At 41.7% G+C, this 14605-nt stretch overlaps 1 protein-coding gene across 5 annotated transcripts in view; it reads left to right on the top strand.

Moving 5' to 3' along the window:
• LOC147634450 (ranBP2-type zinc finger protein At1g67325-like) overlaps positions 1–13809 on the top strand; it is a 100901-nt gene extending 87092 nt beyond the window's left edge. The window contains exons 1-10 of one of the 5 annotated variants that reach the window (XM_086803518.1): positions 1923–2093; positions 8057–8102; positions 8317–8435; positions 8548–8788; positions 8908–9005; positions 9295–9355; positions 9437–9552; positions 9707–9740; positions 10532–10680; positions 10813–13809. In XM_086803518.1, coding sequence (XP_086659644.1) covers positions 2076–2093; positions 8057–8102; positions 8317–8435; positions 8548–8788; positions 8908–9005; positions 9295–9355; positions 9437–9552; positions 9707–9740; positions 10532–10680 — 882 coding nt within the window. In that variant the 5' untranslated portion in view covers positions 1923–2075 and the 3' untranslated portion in view covers positions 10813–13809. Of the gene's footprint in view, positions 1–1921; positions 2094–8056; positions 8103–8316; positions 8436–8547; positions 8789–8907; positions 9006–9294; positions 9356–9436; positions 9553–9706; positions 9741–10531 lie in introns of those variants that run through there. The other 4 variants (XM_086803517.1, XM_086803519.1, XM_086803516.1 and 1 more) reach the window with 4 other exon arrangements.
• Positions 13810–14605: the final 796 nt, after the last annotated feature.

The following is a 14605-nucleotide window of genomic DNA, read 5'->3' as shown; positions in this document are numbered from 1 at the left end:
TCCCCTATGTAAACCGGTGTGCCCTTGAAGACAGCCCACCTATCCAAGGAGGTCTGTCTACCAGTGACATCGGGGAAATCGATGACGTGTCATGTCCTTCCTTGCTCTCCATATAGCTGTTGGGGGAGGTATCCTATCTACGCCCAGCATTTGGCAGATTGCCAAAGCATCTGCCTTGGGGGAAGTTCCCACCTATAGCTTTGTGTCTCTTCACTAAATCCACCAGGGGACTAAGGAGTTTGACACACTTTTAGATAGTAATTCTTACTTAACATGTAAACATGACCATAGCCATTCATCCACATAAAGTTGATGCTGGAAAATATAAACTTTGCACAATGGGCACGACACTTGGCCCAGAATGGGCTGACTGCACCCCCGCACACCCCCCCCCCCGGGTGGGTAATTTTATTACCAAGGAGTATTTCTTCTGTACAAGCTTTGGGGACTCACCCAATCATTGGGACTCTTGCCAGATTATCAAGTACACATGTCATAATTACAATAGGGCCATCAATACAGAAGCCCAAGTAATCCATTAGAAATCCAATATACTTGTATAGATACTAGAATACTTGCAAATCCATATGCATACTCCCAATCAGTACATCTGCAAGAACAAAAACAACAGGAGAAACCTTCAAATCAGCAGGTAGTAGGTACATCTTCACTTCCAGGTGTCACAATAGGTACGAAAGACTTGGTAAAGACGGTACAATAGCATAACCAGCATGTACAGGTGATACAGAAGCATAACCAGCAGGTACAATGGCTAGAATGGCATGTACAAAATCTGGTACACTAGGTACAGTCCTCAAAACAGCAGGTATACTTCATGGGCAGTCTTCGAGAGAGAGAGAGAGAAGCCAGCATTAGGGAAACCTGTTTGTATGCCTTGAGCTTTGTTTGTGCTCTAGACCGGCACCTATTCGTGTGCCTTGAGCTTGTTTGTGCTCTGAAGTGTCACCTGTTTCTATGCCTCGAGTTCTTGGATTATGATGGGTATCTCATATATGATTTATTTTATTGGTATATGATTTATCTCATTGATATTGATTATTGAGAGACGGTTGGCTCTTGTGCCTGTATCTTGTGTTTGGCATGACTTTCTGGATTCCACCTTATTGGAAATGTATGTGGGAACTATGCAGAAGCATGTTTCAATGCTAGATCTCTCCCAAATCCTTGAGAGCTCGCCATACATGCTTTCCACTTGACACTTGAGCTCCAAAGGCCATTTTTGTGTCCAAGAAACTTTCTTGGGCACCTGGTCCTTTATACCGGATAACCCCCCATTCCCAAAGCTTGTACATCCTTAATCTTTTGGGCATCCAAAGCCATCCACAGGTTGGTGACAACCTCCACTCAGGCTTTTTTAGAAGTATGCAATTCTTCCCTCAGCTTGTCATTTGCAGCCTTGAGCTGCTCCATATCCGTCCTCAAGCCCTCACACGAATTCAGCTCCCTTTCTTCCATGGCGTGGTCTTTAACAGTGAGAGAAAGAGAGGACACTGTATTGGTTCCCATCAACCCTCTAAAGGGTCCCCACCCATAACTGTATTTGCCTATAGTGTTGTATGAATGCAAATGTTTGTGAAAGATTAACCACGAAGGCTCATGTTGGTCTCTATTGGAAATGTGGGAAGATTATGCTAGGGCAAAATCAGTAGCAAATTAGTATGGACCAGAAATGGATAGGTTTGGGTACTTTTAGATGAGTTTCGGACAGCCTAAGCATGTGCAGACTGGCCTGGCCAAGGTTGGGCACCTTTTAGGCCCAATATGAAGGCATTAAGTGAACTTTATCACATTTTTTAATGGCTTGTAAATTGCTGGCCAACTTCTAGTTGGGGAGTTTTTTTTTTTGAGGCCCACAAATCCCTTTATTTGTCTCTATCCTCGTTTCAGCCCCTAGAAAGCAAACCAGTCCTCTAGCATCTTCTAGCAGCCCACGTTCAGCCTTGAAGTAGCAAATCAGCAGGACCATCAAGAGATGCACAAAATCAGCAATAGCAGGGCTGGATTTGGACGAGTTAACGTGGGAGGTCACTACTGGGGTTGCGGTCTATCTATGCATGAGAAGCTCTAGTGAGGTAACTTGCAGTTTCATCCATTTTCATTCATTCATTCTCACATCAATATCACAATTTTTCTGCTGCGGTGCACGGGGGGGCTAGGACCTAGTGCTTGTCTATGCTGGTGTATATATGTGGATAGGTTCCCTTTTTTTATGTGATCAAGCTTGTTGTCATGTGCCTGCCCATTCAGGGATGCCAATGTACATGTCCTACCGGTGTAACCCCCTTTTGGGCAAAATCAAGGGTAACTGGGTAACGGACAACAAGGCGTCGAAGGATTAGTCTGTATGAACAATTTAGTCATGCATAGTTGGCCAACCGTCCATTCCTAGCAGCCAACCAACCCTTTAGCCACTAACAAGAGCAAGTCAATGGTTATTGTCACCATTTCGTCCCTTCACCAGTCTTAACCAGTGTTTCACACACTAAGCGAAACCAAGGTATGAACAGGGATTTTCCACAGAAGAAAGCTAGAGCATTAACTGGCAAAGTTTGGCCCTGAAAGATGGCTTTTGGGCAAAAATAGCATGGGATTTTTATCAGTTAAAGTTTATAAGGTTTATAAGTTAGTTCACACATCATTAAAGTGTGGCCAGACTTATTAATGTTTTGGGCCTGGATCCCTGGACCAAGGGAGGTGCCTAGCATAAACTTGGCCAACAAGCGGAAAAGCACATAAGTTGATATTTTTGGCTATTCAGCCACTTTTGGCAAAAAGGGGAAAAGCACAGCTATTTTTGGGCTGGTAGACACTTTTAAAAGTAGGAGGAAGGATGCGCTTATGGGACAGGTTGGCTGGCAGCAAATCTATCATCTCCTGGGCGGGTAGCAGTGCTCTTGTATAGCAGGCTGCAGCTTGCACTCCTCTTTCTCTGAGCTCTGTTCGTACAGCAGCAGCAGCAGGCTGACCTGTTTTTGTTCTACGGTTTTAAACTTGTTCTCTCTCTCTCTCTCTCTCTCTCTCTCTCTCTCGGAACTGACCATACAGTTCTTTCTCTCCTCTGTGCGCTGGCCATGTGCTGGCTGTACACAACAGCCACACTTGTGGTTGACATCTGGTGTTCTCACTCTCACATTCCTGGCCTTGTTATGGGTAGATTTGGGGCTGTTTTGGAGGAATCTGGGATAGTTTTGAGAGCTCTTCTGGGGCTGATTTGAGGCTCCTTTTTGGGGCTGTTTTTGGTGCGGAGTTTGGGGCTGTTTTTGGCTCCGTCCTGGGTTGTTTCATGGACTGTTTATGAGCTGATTCATGAGACTGTTCTGAGACAGTTTTCGGATAGCTTTTGGTGCGGTGTTTTTATCTTGGCACTGGATAGATATCTAGGCAAGAGATTTGGTGATGCTTTTGTGGAAAATCCAGTGTTGTATGCATCCGCACCTTGGTTTATTGTAAAAGCTTCTCTTTGAATAAAGAAGTTCCTAGGGAGGGCGGCCGTTCTGGCTCAGTGCTGCATTCTTTTGGAGATTGTTTATGGTTCTTCCACGTGTTTTTCATAGCTTTGTTTGGTATCTTAAGTGTCTGTTTATTGCTTTGGGTCCCCATCTTGTTATAGTCATTGTACCACCATTCAGAGTTTGCAAGCTAAGGCATTGGATCATTAGATTTGCAGCCTTGTTCCGCGTTTGTCATTAACGCACAACACAAGGATATCATGATTGGCATTGCATGATAGATGTGCACGAATATGCATGACTGCTCTAGTGTAGATCTAGAAACTCTTTGTTTTTTGGCAACATACAATAGATTAGGGTTTCATCTCGTCTTTTGTGCTAAGTAGGATTAGTAGTAATCTCAGTTTTGGTTGGCATTAATCAGATCTTGCTTCCACAACATGTTGCATCAGTATGAGAGCATCAGGTTAATCTAGCTGCCGTAGGTGTTGCATGCAACAAATTAGGGTTTGTGCTTTACATTTGCAACCTAATTAAGGCTTGTATTCACAGCCAAATTACAGTTTGCATTTTTACTTTTGCAGCCAAATGAGGGGTTGTGTTTTTGCATATGTAGCCAGTTTTGTGCATGTGCGTTGGGGTTTCCAAAACCAAGGTATGTCTAGATTGGTGCAGTTAGGGTTTGTAGGCAGCCAAGTCAGCCTTAGAGCATGTGTCAGGGTTTTTTGCAGCCAGATCAGGTCTAGCATTAGGGTTTGTGCATGGTCATACCGGAGGCAATTTCTCTAGTGGAGGTACTATTGGAGGCAGAGCCAATGTTTGGTGATAGAGGCTCCATTGGAGGTACTTTTGGAGACAAAGTTGGTGGATATGGAGCAGGGCCTATATATGAATTGGATTAGAAGTGGAGCAAAGGTGCATGACCATGGTAGGTATGCACGACATTTTTTAGTGTAGATGTGGGAACTTATTGTGTACATTCATGTTTTGGCATTATACAGTAGGGTAGGGTTACATCTCGTCTATTGTGCGTTTTCGCTAAGTAGGAATAGTGTTGGCTGAGTTTGCACTTTGACATGCCAGTAGATGATTTACAGCTATTAGTTACGAGATTATTGCTGAATAACAATAGTTATTTAATGCATCAGTATTTAAGAGACATGGTTGTCGATGTAGTCCTTCTTTGATAGCTGAAATTTATGAAGATATGGATATTGCTTGGTACCATTTTGCATCCTGAATGATTACAGATTATGGTAAATGGTATGTCAGTAATTCAACAGCAGAAAACTCAGCTACAAACTCTTGAAGAAACTAGCCATGTTCGACCCTTCTTCTCGGGAAGAGGACCATATATGTTATGCCAAGCATCAGCTTGAATTGAATAATTATAGAACGTTGCCAAAGTGGCAAGTCAGGTCCACACAGAAGCCTATCCTAGACAAGGGTTGCTCATGTAAAACCTTCTTTAAAAGCTTACATGTAACCAGGCAAAAACAATGCATCTTACGAGTGCACAAGGACAATGGAGAGTGGACGTAAAATGTATTCCAGCTCAAGCAGGAATGTGTGACTCACTTTCAATGAGTTTTTGCATCGCCTCTTGCTAAAACCCTGCTATAGCCTATGACACATGCTCATACAGAATTGCTTCAGAGTGTCATAGAAATAATGGATGTGCAGGAAGCCTTTGAACTAGCAAGCCTATTTGCGTCTATGGAGATACACAATGTAGTCAAGTTTTTAGGCAAATGGAAATATCCTGGATGGGATGGGTTGACTTGGATGGGATGGGTTGACTGTGGAATTCTTTTTGCAATCCTGGACCTGCTTGAGGATCCATTAGTACTTATGATCAATCGATTAATCATGGTAGCAAGGTGTTATGCAGTCAGATTAGTGTCGAAGAAGCAAGTCTAGCATAATCTTTCGAACTGGCGGCGTCTGATTACTCTTATGCGTGTTATTTATAAGATCATCACTAAGATGATAACACGGAGAGTCAAAAAGATATTGCATAGAGGATTGCATCAAGCCCAATATGGTTTTGTACCTAGAAGACAAATCATTGATAACATTTGTAATGCTAGGAATTTAGTATAGGATGTACTATTGTTGTTGATAGATGTTGGAAAGGCTTTTGATACAGTTCAATGGGATTTCATAGCTACAGTGATGACAAAACTTGGTTTTGGGCCAAAAATACAGCAAGTCATTTACTCGTTCTATCAAGATGGTACATCGTGTTGTATATTGGCAAAGGATTGTCCTATCCTTGGATATTGGGTAAATCAGTCAAGTAGGGTTGCCCTTTAAGCGCATTACTATATGCAATTGCCACTCACGCTTTGCTTCTATATATGGACAAACTCACGGATCAAGGGATTTTGCAGGGTTTGCAATTGCCAGATGGTTGGAATTTAGTGGAGTATGCTTATGCTAATGATTTCTTTTTCTTCCTCAAAAACACTCCGCAAGATTTGCAAACCCTTATGAGGGTTCTCCAATTGTTTAGGGAAGCTGTAGGATTGTTCATTAATTTCTACAAATCCAAACTATTACCACTTAGAGCATCGGATTGGCACAACATATTATGGCTTGGACATATTTTTCCACCAAGATATATTGTTAGACATCTGGGTTACCCATTGGGGTGGAATGTATCTGTTAGCCACAGATTGGGTCTTTTAGAAGATGAAAGCAAAATTGGAATATTGGCAATTGCCTACGTGGCCTTTACATGTGCGACTAAGGATAGCACAGTCAATCTTGATGGCTTATGTACAGTTTTTCTTACCTCTATTGGTATGGACAAAGAAACATATCACTGCTTTCATGTCTCAGACCATGGAAGTCCTATGGAAAACCATACATCAGAAGAAAGCTCTTAGGCTCTTGAGATGTGAATGGATTTGTCTGCCAAAGATGCATGGAGGGCTGAATATTCTCAATATTCATTATCATGTTTTGGCAAGAAAAGCAACTCTATTGTCCACCTTTTTTTTGCCTATGAGCAGCCTTGGACAGTGATGATTGCAGCTATGTGTAGTGCACTTAAAACAGACTCTTTTGGTAGATGGCAATGTACACATTGGGATTTGTTTTTTGGAAATCTGCAAGGGAAGATACCAAGCTGCCCTTTCACTACTAGACTGATAGATGATTGGAAAAAAGTCCTCGAGTACTTGCATTGGTTTGGAAGACCTTCAGAGATAGGTAACTCACTGAGATTGGAGAGCATTCACTAGAGCAGAGTTTTTGGCAGTTTAGAAGCCAAGAAAAGCCTATTTTCTTCACTAAAAATATATGTCTAATCTATGATGTTGTCTCTTTGGATGGCAGAATACTTACATTTCCGCAGGCGCAAAGGATACAGAGTTTGGGCATGCATTATAGACCTATTTGGTAGAAAATTAGAGCTTTGTTGCAGCAATTTGAAGTGATTCCACCTGTCAATCAAGAGAACAGATTGTTAGATTGGATGTTGTACAGAGATGAGCCTGGTTTTCCCAAAGTAACTATGTCATAGCTCACTGTTGCCTGAATATACAGATTGATTATTCCCGAGCCGTGGATTGCTGCTCATTCGAACATGCTTTGGAATATGGATAAGACAACCAAGTGGTGGAAACAAAATCTCCAAAAGATTTGGAACAATAAATCGCTATTAAAGCATAGAGTTTTCCTTTGGCAATGCTTGGTACGTGTTGGTCACACTCTAGCCAAAAGGAGGACAGCTTCTGCCTTTTGCTTTGGATGCTCAAATTGCAGTGAGATAGTGCCTCATTTACTATGGGCTTGTTTGGATACTAGATATTCCTTGCATAGATTATCTATTTCTGTGGCTACCAGATTTCTAGGATGTTTCTTCTCCAAGTATTTCTGGATCTTTGGGAGATATCACCAAAGACTGGCTGACTATGCACGTTTCCTTGCTTGGACATGCTTTTGGGCACTTTGGACACTCTGGATTGGCCGCAAACATCTCATCTTTCACTCTACACAGATTGACAAGTACTCATATTTTCGTCAATCTTTGTGCCAATCTCTTTAAGATTGCCATAGACTCTACAAGAGATGGACCACCTGCAGTTTTTCCACTGTTGCTGGTCTTAAAGAAGCTTTCTCACTTTTGAAGGCATCTTTCCTTGTACAATGAAGTAATAGAACACTGCTTTTTACAAAAAAAATGTGTGTGTGTGTGTGTGAGAGAGAGAGAGAGAAAGATATATTAACGTCTCCTAAAGGCCGAAATGGCCCATGAGACCAAAACAAGGTACAAGTGATGATGATGATGTCTCATCATAACAAATCTAAAAGAAAGAATGAAAATAGTAACATCCTAAGAGAGCTAAGAACTGAAAGCTGAACCGCTGAATCATCGCGGTAAACTCCTCCGGTGGCGGGCAATGATGGCTCGAATCTGCCGATGGTGAGGGAGTCGTGGACGCGATCCTCGTGGTCGTGGGCGTCTCGCTCTACAGATGGCAATGGCTCTATCCAGGGTGACTCCTCTGGAGAGAGAGAGAGAGAGAGAGAGAGAGAGAGAGAGAGAGAGAGAAGAGATTGAAAATTTGAACCAACAGATGGATTATAGAGGATCTGGTGGGCAAAAGCGTGCACGTGGAGATGGTAAGTGGACACGGTTTTGCATGTAAATTTTCTGGTTTTGCTGTTTTTGGGCTTTCAACCTGTGTGGCAATCAAGTAGAAGTACATGGGTTCTTAAACTCTGGTGGTGTTTGAAGGCACCTTTTGGTATTTCTACTCTTGTTACTGTGGATAATGTATGGCATGTCTAACATGCCTTTTTTTTTTTGGGGTGGGTTATGGATGAGATCTTTCAGCTCCACAAGGAGAGGGAGATTGGGCTTGCCCGAAATGTGGAAATGTGAATTTTTCTTTTAGGACTATGTGCAACTTGCGGAAGTGTGGAACATCCAAACCAGCTCATGCTGCACCACAGGTACGGTTTTGTTCTAGGTTGGGAATGTCATGCCCATCAGTTTTCAAGGTTTTTAACTTTCCTCACTGCTCTACTTTTTTTTGGTGGGAAAAATCTGTTGGTGGTGGGCTAGATAGTGGGGCCAGTTTATCCGCAAGTTCATGAGCAGATACCTGCACCACTTTACATGGGCACGGGTGCACCACCATCTGTGCCACTGGGATTGCCATCTAATTATGGGGTGTCCATGGGCATCCCTTCTGCAACAGGTCTACCATATGATTACACCAGCTCTTTGAATGTCCCTTCATCTTACAGCACAATCCCTCTGCAATCAGCTTACGCTCCTCCTCCAGGTGCTCTTATGGGTGGAGGTGTGTATGGCCGTATTTGCATCTCTATCAAGGAAAGTTTTATTCAGATACTCTTTTTTAGCATTGGTATCTAAGCTACATTGTAGTACTAGGGTGATTTGTGGTCGGACTCTCTGCAGGCATAGGATATGGTGCAGGAGTGGGTTTAGGTTACGGTACCGGATCGATAATGGACGGAGCTTATGGAATGGGATTAGGCATGGCGCGAGGGGCAACGGTAGCTATGTCTTAGTTTAAGTGATCTCCGCCAAACCATGAATGCATGGATTGGTCTTGCAAAATGTGTTCTAGTAGTGATTCTGATGGCAGTTCTCAGGCTTGTCACACAACACTCCCTGCCCATGCAACAGGCAGGTGGTTGGGCAGGCAAGGTTGCATGTCCATCCCTGACCGTTGGTGACCTAGATGAGTCCCCCCTGAGGGGCTGGGAGTAGTGTGACAAGCTTAAGTAGTGTTTGACCAGTGTCCGAGCTTTTTTCATTAAAACTTTTTCTGGGCGTAAACAGATTTCCGGACCAGGGACCGGAATGTATATGGAAGAGAACGGTTCTCGTAAAAGAAGAGGAGGTGATTGGAACTTATTTGTTTTTTTAATGAATTTGAAGATGCATGGTTTTTCTTCATAATATTGGCTCAAGCTTTCCGTAGGTCCAGATGTGAAATCGGATGGCGATTGGACATGTCCGAAGTGCGGTAATACCAATTACTCGTTCCGAATAGTCTGCAATATGAAGAAATGCAACATTCCTAAGCCTGCTGCGCCAGTAAGTCGGGCATGATTTGGCGATCATATAGTTCTCTCTGTTCCATAACATTCATCTAAATTACGCAGTACTTAACAACAAATATCATTTTTCATGCATTGTAAATGTTTGTTTATTATGTGTATTTCTTACCATCAATTTGTAATTACTGCAGGCTTTCCAGACACAAGGAAAGCCTTCGACTGCAGGTATTGCTAGTGTTTTCCTTCTGTGATTAATCAAATGCTCCCCCCCCCCCAAAAAAAAATGCATATACATGCATATATGCGTACATACACTGTACGCATGTATGTACAAACATGCATGTGTGCATATGTATGTAAGTACGTTCATACATATACAATTATACAATAGGTACATAACACACGCTTGCACACAACTGCACAAGTAGTGGTTATCCCGTGTTTGTAATGTCTCCTCTGCACCATATATACAGCTCATGTTTGTAAGCCCCCCTTTATGAGTATGCCTGTTTGCATATGTGGGGGTTTATTGTGCCTGCAGGTGTAGCAGTCTGTCTACATGTGCAGTCTGTCTATTATGTGCTCTCTACTATGTGTGGGAAAAAACTTATGTGCAGTCTCTCTACTGTGTCGAAAAAAAACTATAAAAAATAAAAAGAGGCCATAGGAAGGGTATGGCAAAACGGTGGCACCATTCTCTCCACAAATTTATGAAAATAAGAAAATGTGCATTTCCCCCATTTAGAAAAACGCCTTCAATGTTGAAATTCAGTGTTGAAAGCGTAGAAACTGGATTCTTTTTTGTAGTGTTGCATAACATGAAACATTGTACTTTTGTCTTAGGGCTCAAACACGCCCTTTTCTCATCACAAATTCCTTTTAAAAATAGATAATTAGGTGAATACACACAATAAGGATATGCACCATAGATGATAAATTGACACTTGCGACTGGTATTGACTGGATTTATTTGCTCTTACCCTACTGGCGGATGCTACTATATCTGCTTTTTGCAGATACCACTCCTCCAGATGGCAGTTGGACTTGTGACCAATGTGGAAACGTGAACTATCCCTTTCGGACAAAGTGCAACCGCAGGAGCTGTGGGGCTGAGAAACCATCTGAAGCAAAAGAATCACCAAAATCGACCACATCCTCGGACTAGGTTCGTAAACAATCAATTCTGATGATTGGTTGCATGGGTCTAACAGGTAAAGAGCTAGCCAACAGGTGTGCATGGGAAAATTTCTTTAGGTTGTTTTGCTCATAAACTAGGGAAGCCATGTCTTTCTTTCAGCACCTTAGGTTTTGATTTGGTTGTGGTGGAATGGGATTGCGAATTGATGTGGAAACCGCTCTGCGACTGTTCCAGTGAGTTCTCCCCTTCTTGAGGATGGAGGTCCCGAGTTTCCATCAACGGTCATGGGTTTCCAGTCGGTCAAGGTGTAAGTTTGTGGCTGGTATCAGGTCTGGTTCTCAGTTGTCGTCGTCTCGTCGAGTTTGGTTCTCAGCATTACACATCCATAGGAAATGCTTTTTCCGATGGATAGGTTTCCAGTAAATTGTTCACGGAGTATCAGTCGTCATGTCCGAGGTGTTGGTGTCCTGATTCTACTTCTTCTATGGGTATGGTGGTCTGATTCTTTGTGAATAGCGATGGAAAACAACTTACAAGATTATACTGGATACTCGAATAGAGGGAGACCTTAGGTTCGTACATTTTTTTATCATGCAAGCAAGCTTGAGATTCAATTTTTGAAGGACCAGCTTGTCTTGTCTAGGTTTGGTTTGAAGTCCCACCTTTGCGTGGCGAATTGTTCGCTTGAAAAGGTCTGTGCCTTTGGACTTGCATTGTTTGAATGAAAGCTCGAGATTGTATGAGGCGTAAATGTCTCTGTTTGGGTTCTTGCTGCTTTTAGTCCAGTTGTCTTTGTCTACATCTGGCAGAAGTCCGGCTTGGGTGAAACACTGGACACACCGAATTCTTGAGTAAAGCTGTTCCAAGTCCTAGTAATGTGCATGGTTACCATCTACATTTGTTTTCCTTGCTTTGGCTGTATCCAAGTAATGAGTGGAAGCAGTCCATGGCCTTGCATAGAGGCCAGCGCACCATTTTTTGGGGCATGACCACGGCAATCTCAAGGGTGTTGCACTCATCATTTTTTGGCCGCTTCACATTGCACAAGGCTACTTACCATCTCACAGGGCTACTTAACACTTCAAATTTGAGTGTGTTTTTGGCCTGCCCTGTAAGATTTTGTGTTCAATTTTGTGCCTAGATCAAAAGGTCCTTGACTTTTTGTGTGTGTGTTTGTGGCCCTTTTTTAAAATTTTGGCGACTACTAGGAGGGAGCAAAGTACTCTGTGAGGACCCCTCTCATCCTCTACAAAGTGAGGGCAAAGTAACTATCGGGTGTGTGGGGCACTTTTGTTAGGGGCTTAAATTTTTTGATTTAATGCCGCGAGATACACTTCAATGCTCTCCACCAGCGGGTGGGCTCCCAATTTCCCAATTCCTATCTATTTCTCTCTTTCTTTAATAGCTTGGGTCCCCACATTGCTTTCGTTACATGCTTCTTATCTCTTATGTGCCCCCTTGGCCATTCATTCTTTTTGGACCCTTCATTTTATTAATTGTTTTTTGAAAGTGGTGCAACTGCTGAACCAGTTATCACCGCACGCATGCGTGTGTTCTCTTTATTGCTAGCCTTTATCGTGGCTGAGTCTGCCCTTAACCTCTGGAGAAGTCGTTTGATGGTTGATTTGTGAAGATTTGTCTACTATGGTGACATATCTTTATGAATGAACTTTATGTCAATGGCATGTATTCCATGCTATGCATGATGGAGTTGATGATTTGAAGTTTTGTGAGTAGAGTTGAGATCGCAGTTTGGTATATATATATTTCTTCTTCTCTTTCTCTTGTGGGTCCATCCAATTTCTCGTATGTGCTGAGAAATCTCTCTCTCTCTCTCTCTCTCTCTCTCTCTCTCTCTCTTTCTGAAGGCAGGTTATGGTGATCCTTCACTTTTTTCTTATTGATGACACTAAATATTTTCCACAATGTTCATGTGTTCTGTTACGTAACACGAGAGATTTCTAGCATCAGAATTTGTTTTGGGGACTCAGTTGACAAAAAGAACTTGCCTATATAGTGAGCACATTAAAGGCAATAATGTAGGGATTATATTTTTCACTAAACCTCAACCTAGAGCATTTGAATAATGCTGATGTTATACTAGTTTTTAGATTTTGTAACTTAGGTTATATGATGAATACTGGTTTCATGGGTCAGAGTGCATCAGAAAGTCAAAAGAAATATAGTTACATAGTCAGTTGTTTTTTTTTTCACAATGTTAACAAGTGTGCTGTAAGGATGTCACCGATGCAACATTAGAAGGTGAGAAACGAGTCAAAACATCTTTGATAGTGGCCATGCTATTAAGCTTAGCTCCTTTCTCTTTTTTCTTGCGATGATGTAGGCCGTATTGCCTAAATAGCATCATTGAACATGTAAGCATGTAACCTTCATATGCGTAAACCATAGCACAGATCTTGGATTGACACTAATGACTATCGGGTGTCACATGCAGGGGAAGGGAGGATGGTTAATTGTTAAATGAAACATTTTAGGATTCCTTAGGGAAAGAAACTTTCCTATATCTACAATTGGAAAGGAAGGCTTCAAAAGAAAGAACTTGCTTTAAAGTAAACTTAACCCTCTTGGGGAAAACCTCTTCAAATAGAGATAGCGTTAGAGAAAAACTTGGGGGAAAAGTCCAACCGTGCCTCATTAAGGACCTACATCGTCATTCAACATGAACTCTATCTCCCACCTCCTAATGGCAACTATTGCCATGATAGCTCAATCTAGAGTATTTGTTCCATTATGAAAGAGGCTTTGGACTTTACTAGAAGGATTGACACAAAATAAAACAAAGTGACATGTAAGGGAAGTTGTAGTGTAGTGATAATATAATCACAAGTTCGGGGGATTAAAACTCACGTGCGCTTACACGGCACGAGCAAGATTCACAAGGTTCACGTGGAGGTCAGTGTGGTGGGTCTTGCAAAACACTCTGTTGGAGCACATGAAAGGCAATGTTGTGATGGATTGCATAGGAGTAGAAACCTCTCCAATTTCTAATAGCTCTCTTAACCTTTGGGTATCATGCCAACTCATTTATAAGGAAAGAGATTCTAGAGAGAGACCTTTGGGCTTTACGAAAAGAACTTGTAGAAAATAGATTTAGGTAACCTCCAAGGGAAGTTGTTGTAAAAGCACCTTGAGGATAGCTTGCTTGTCCACAAAACCTACAGACCATATTCAATGGACCTACAAGATTCTCATTTTCAGTTGTAAGATTTATTTCCGTAAGTTGTGAAATTTAATACACAATAGCTATAATGTAGGTGAAAACTTCTTTTTTTTTTTTGTGTTGGAAAAATCGTCTAACAAATAATACAAGTCAAACGTGACAAATTACAATTTGATTGAAAGAGAAACTTTTCTAAATACACAGGTCTATAATTGAAAAAAGATTCTTTAACTAGAAAGGTTGCTTTAGAAAAAAGCTTCTGAAAAGTCCTCCTGGAAATAACCTTTGCCTCTTCACTTAAAGAACTTACATCTCCGTCCAACGTAAGCTATGCCTCCACTTCGTCTTGCCTCTTAATGACGACTAATGTGGTGGTATCATAATCACGAGCTTGAACAATCGAAACTCAATTTGTGCTTACAGGATTCAAACAAGATTCATTAGAGATTAATGTGGTGGATCTTGCAAGACATGTTGTAGGAGCACATAGAAGGCAATGTGATGGATTGTGGTGGGAGTAAAAACATCTTCAATTTCTAATAGTTTCTTTTGACATTCGGATATTATGGCAACTCATTTACGACATAAGAGATTCCTTGTCAAGAGTATTTAGTACCATTGAGCTTCACTAAATGAACTCATGGAAATCAGTAAAGTAGCCTATGAGGGAAGTTGTAGTGAAACCACCTCGAGGTAGTGTTCACACAAACATGCAAATTATTCACAACGGATGTGGAAGATTCTCATTGGATTATTTCTTGAACTTTTACA

The sequence above is a fragment of the Cibotium barometz genome, chromosome 10 (assembly GCF_041138505.1).
Source record: "Cibotium barometz isolate CiBa-2024 chromosome 10, ASM4113850v1, whole genome shotgun sequence".
NCBI lineage: Eukaryota > Viridiplantae > Streptophyta > Polypodiopsida > Cyatheales > Cibotiaceae > Cibotium > Cibotium barometz.
Note: the sequence above shows the minus strand (reverse complement) of the source record. Positions and strands in the feature narration are given on the sequence as shown.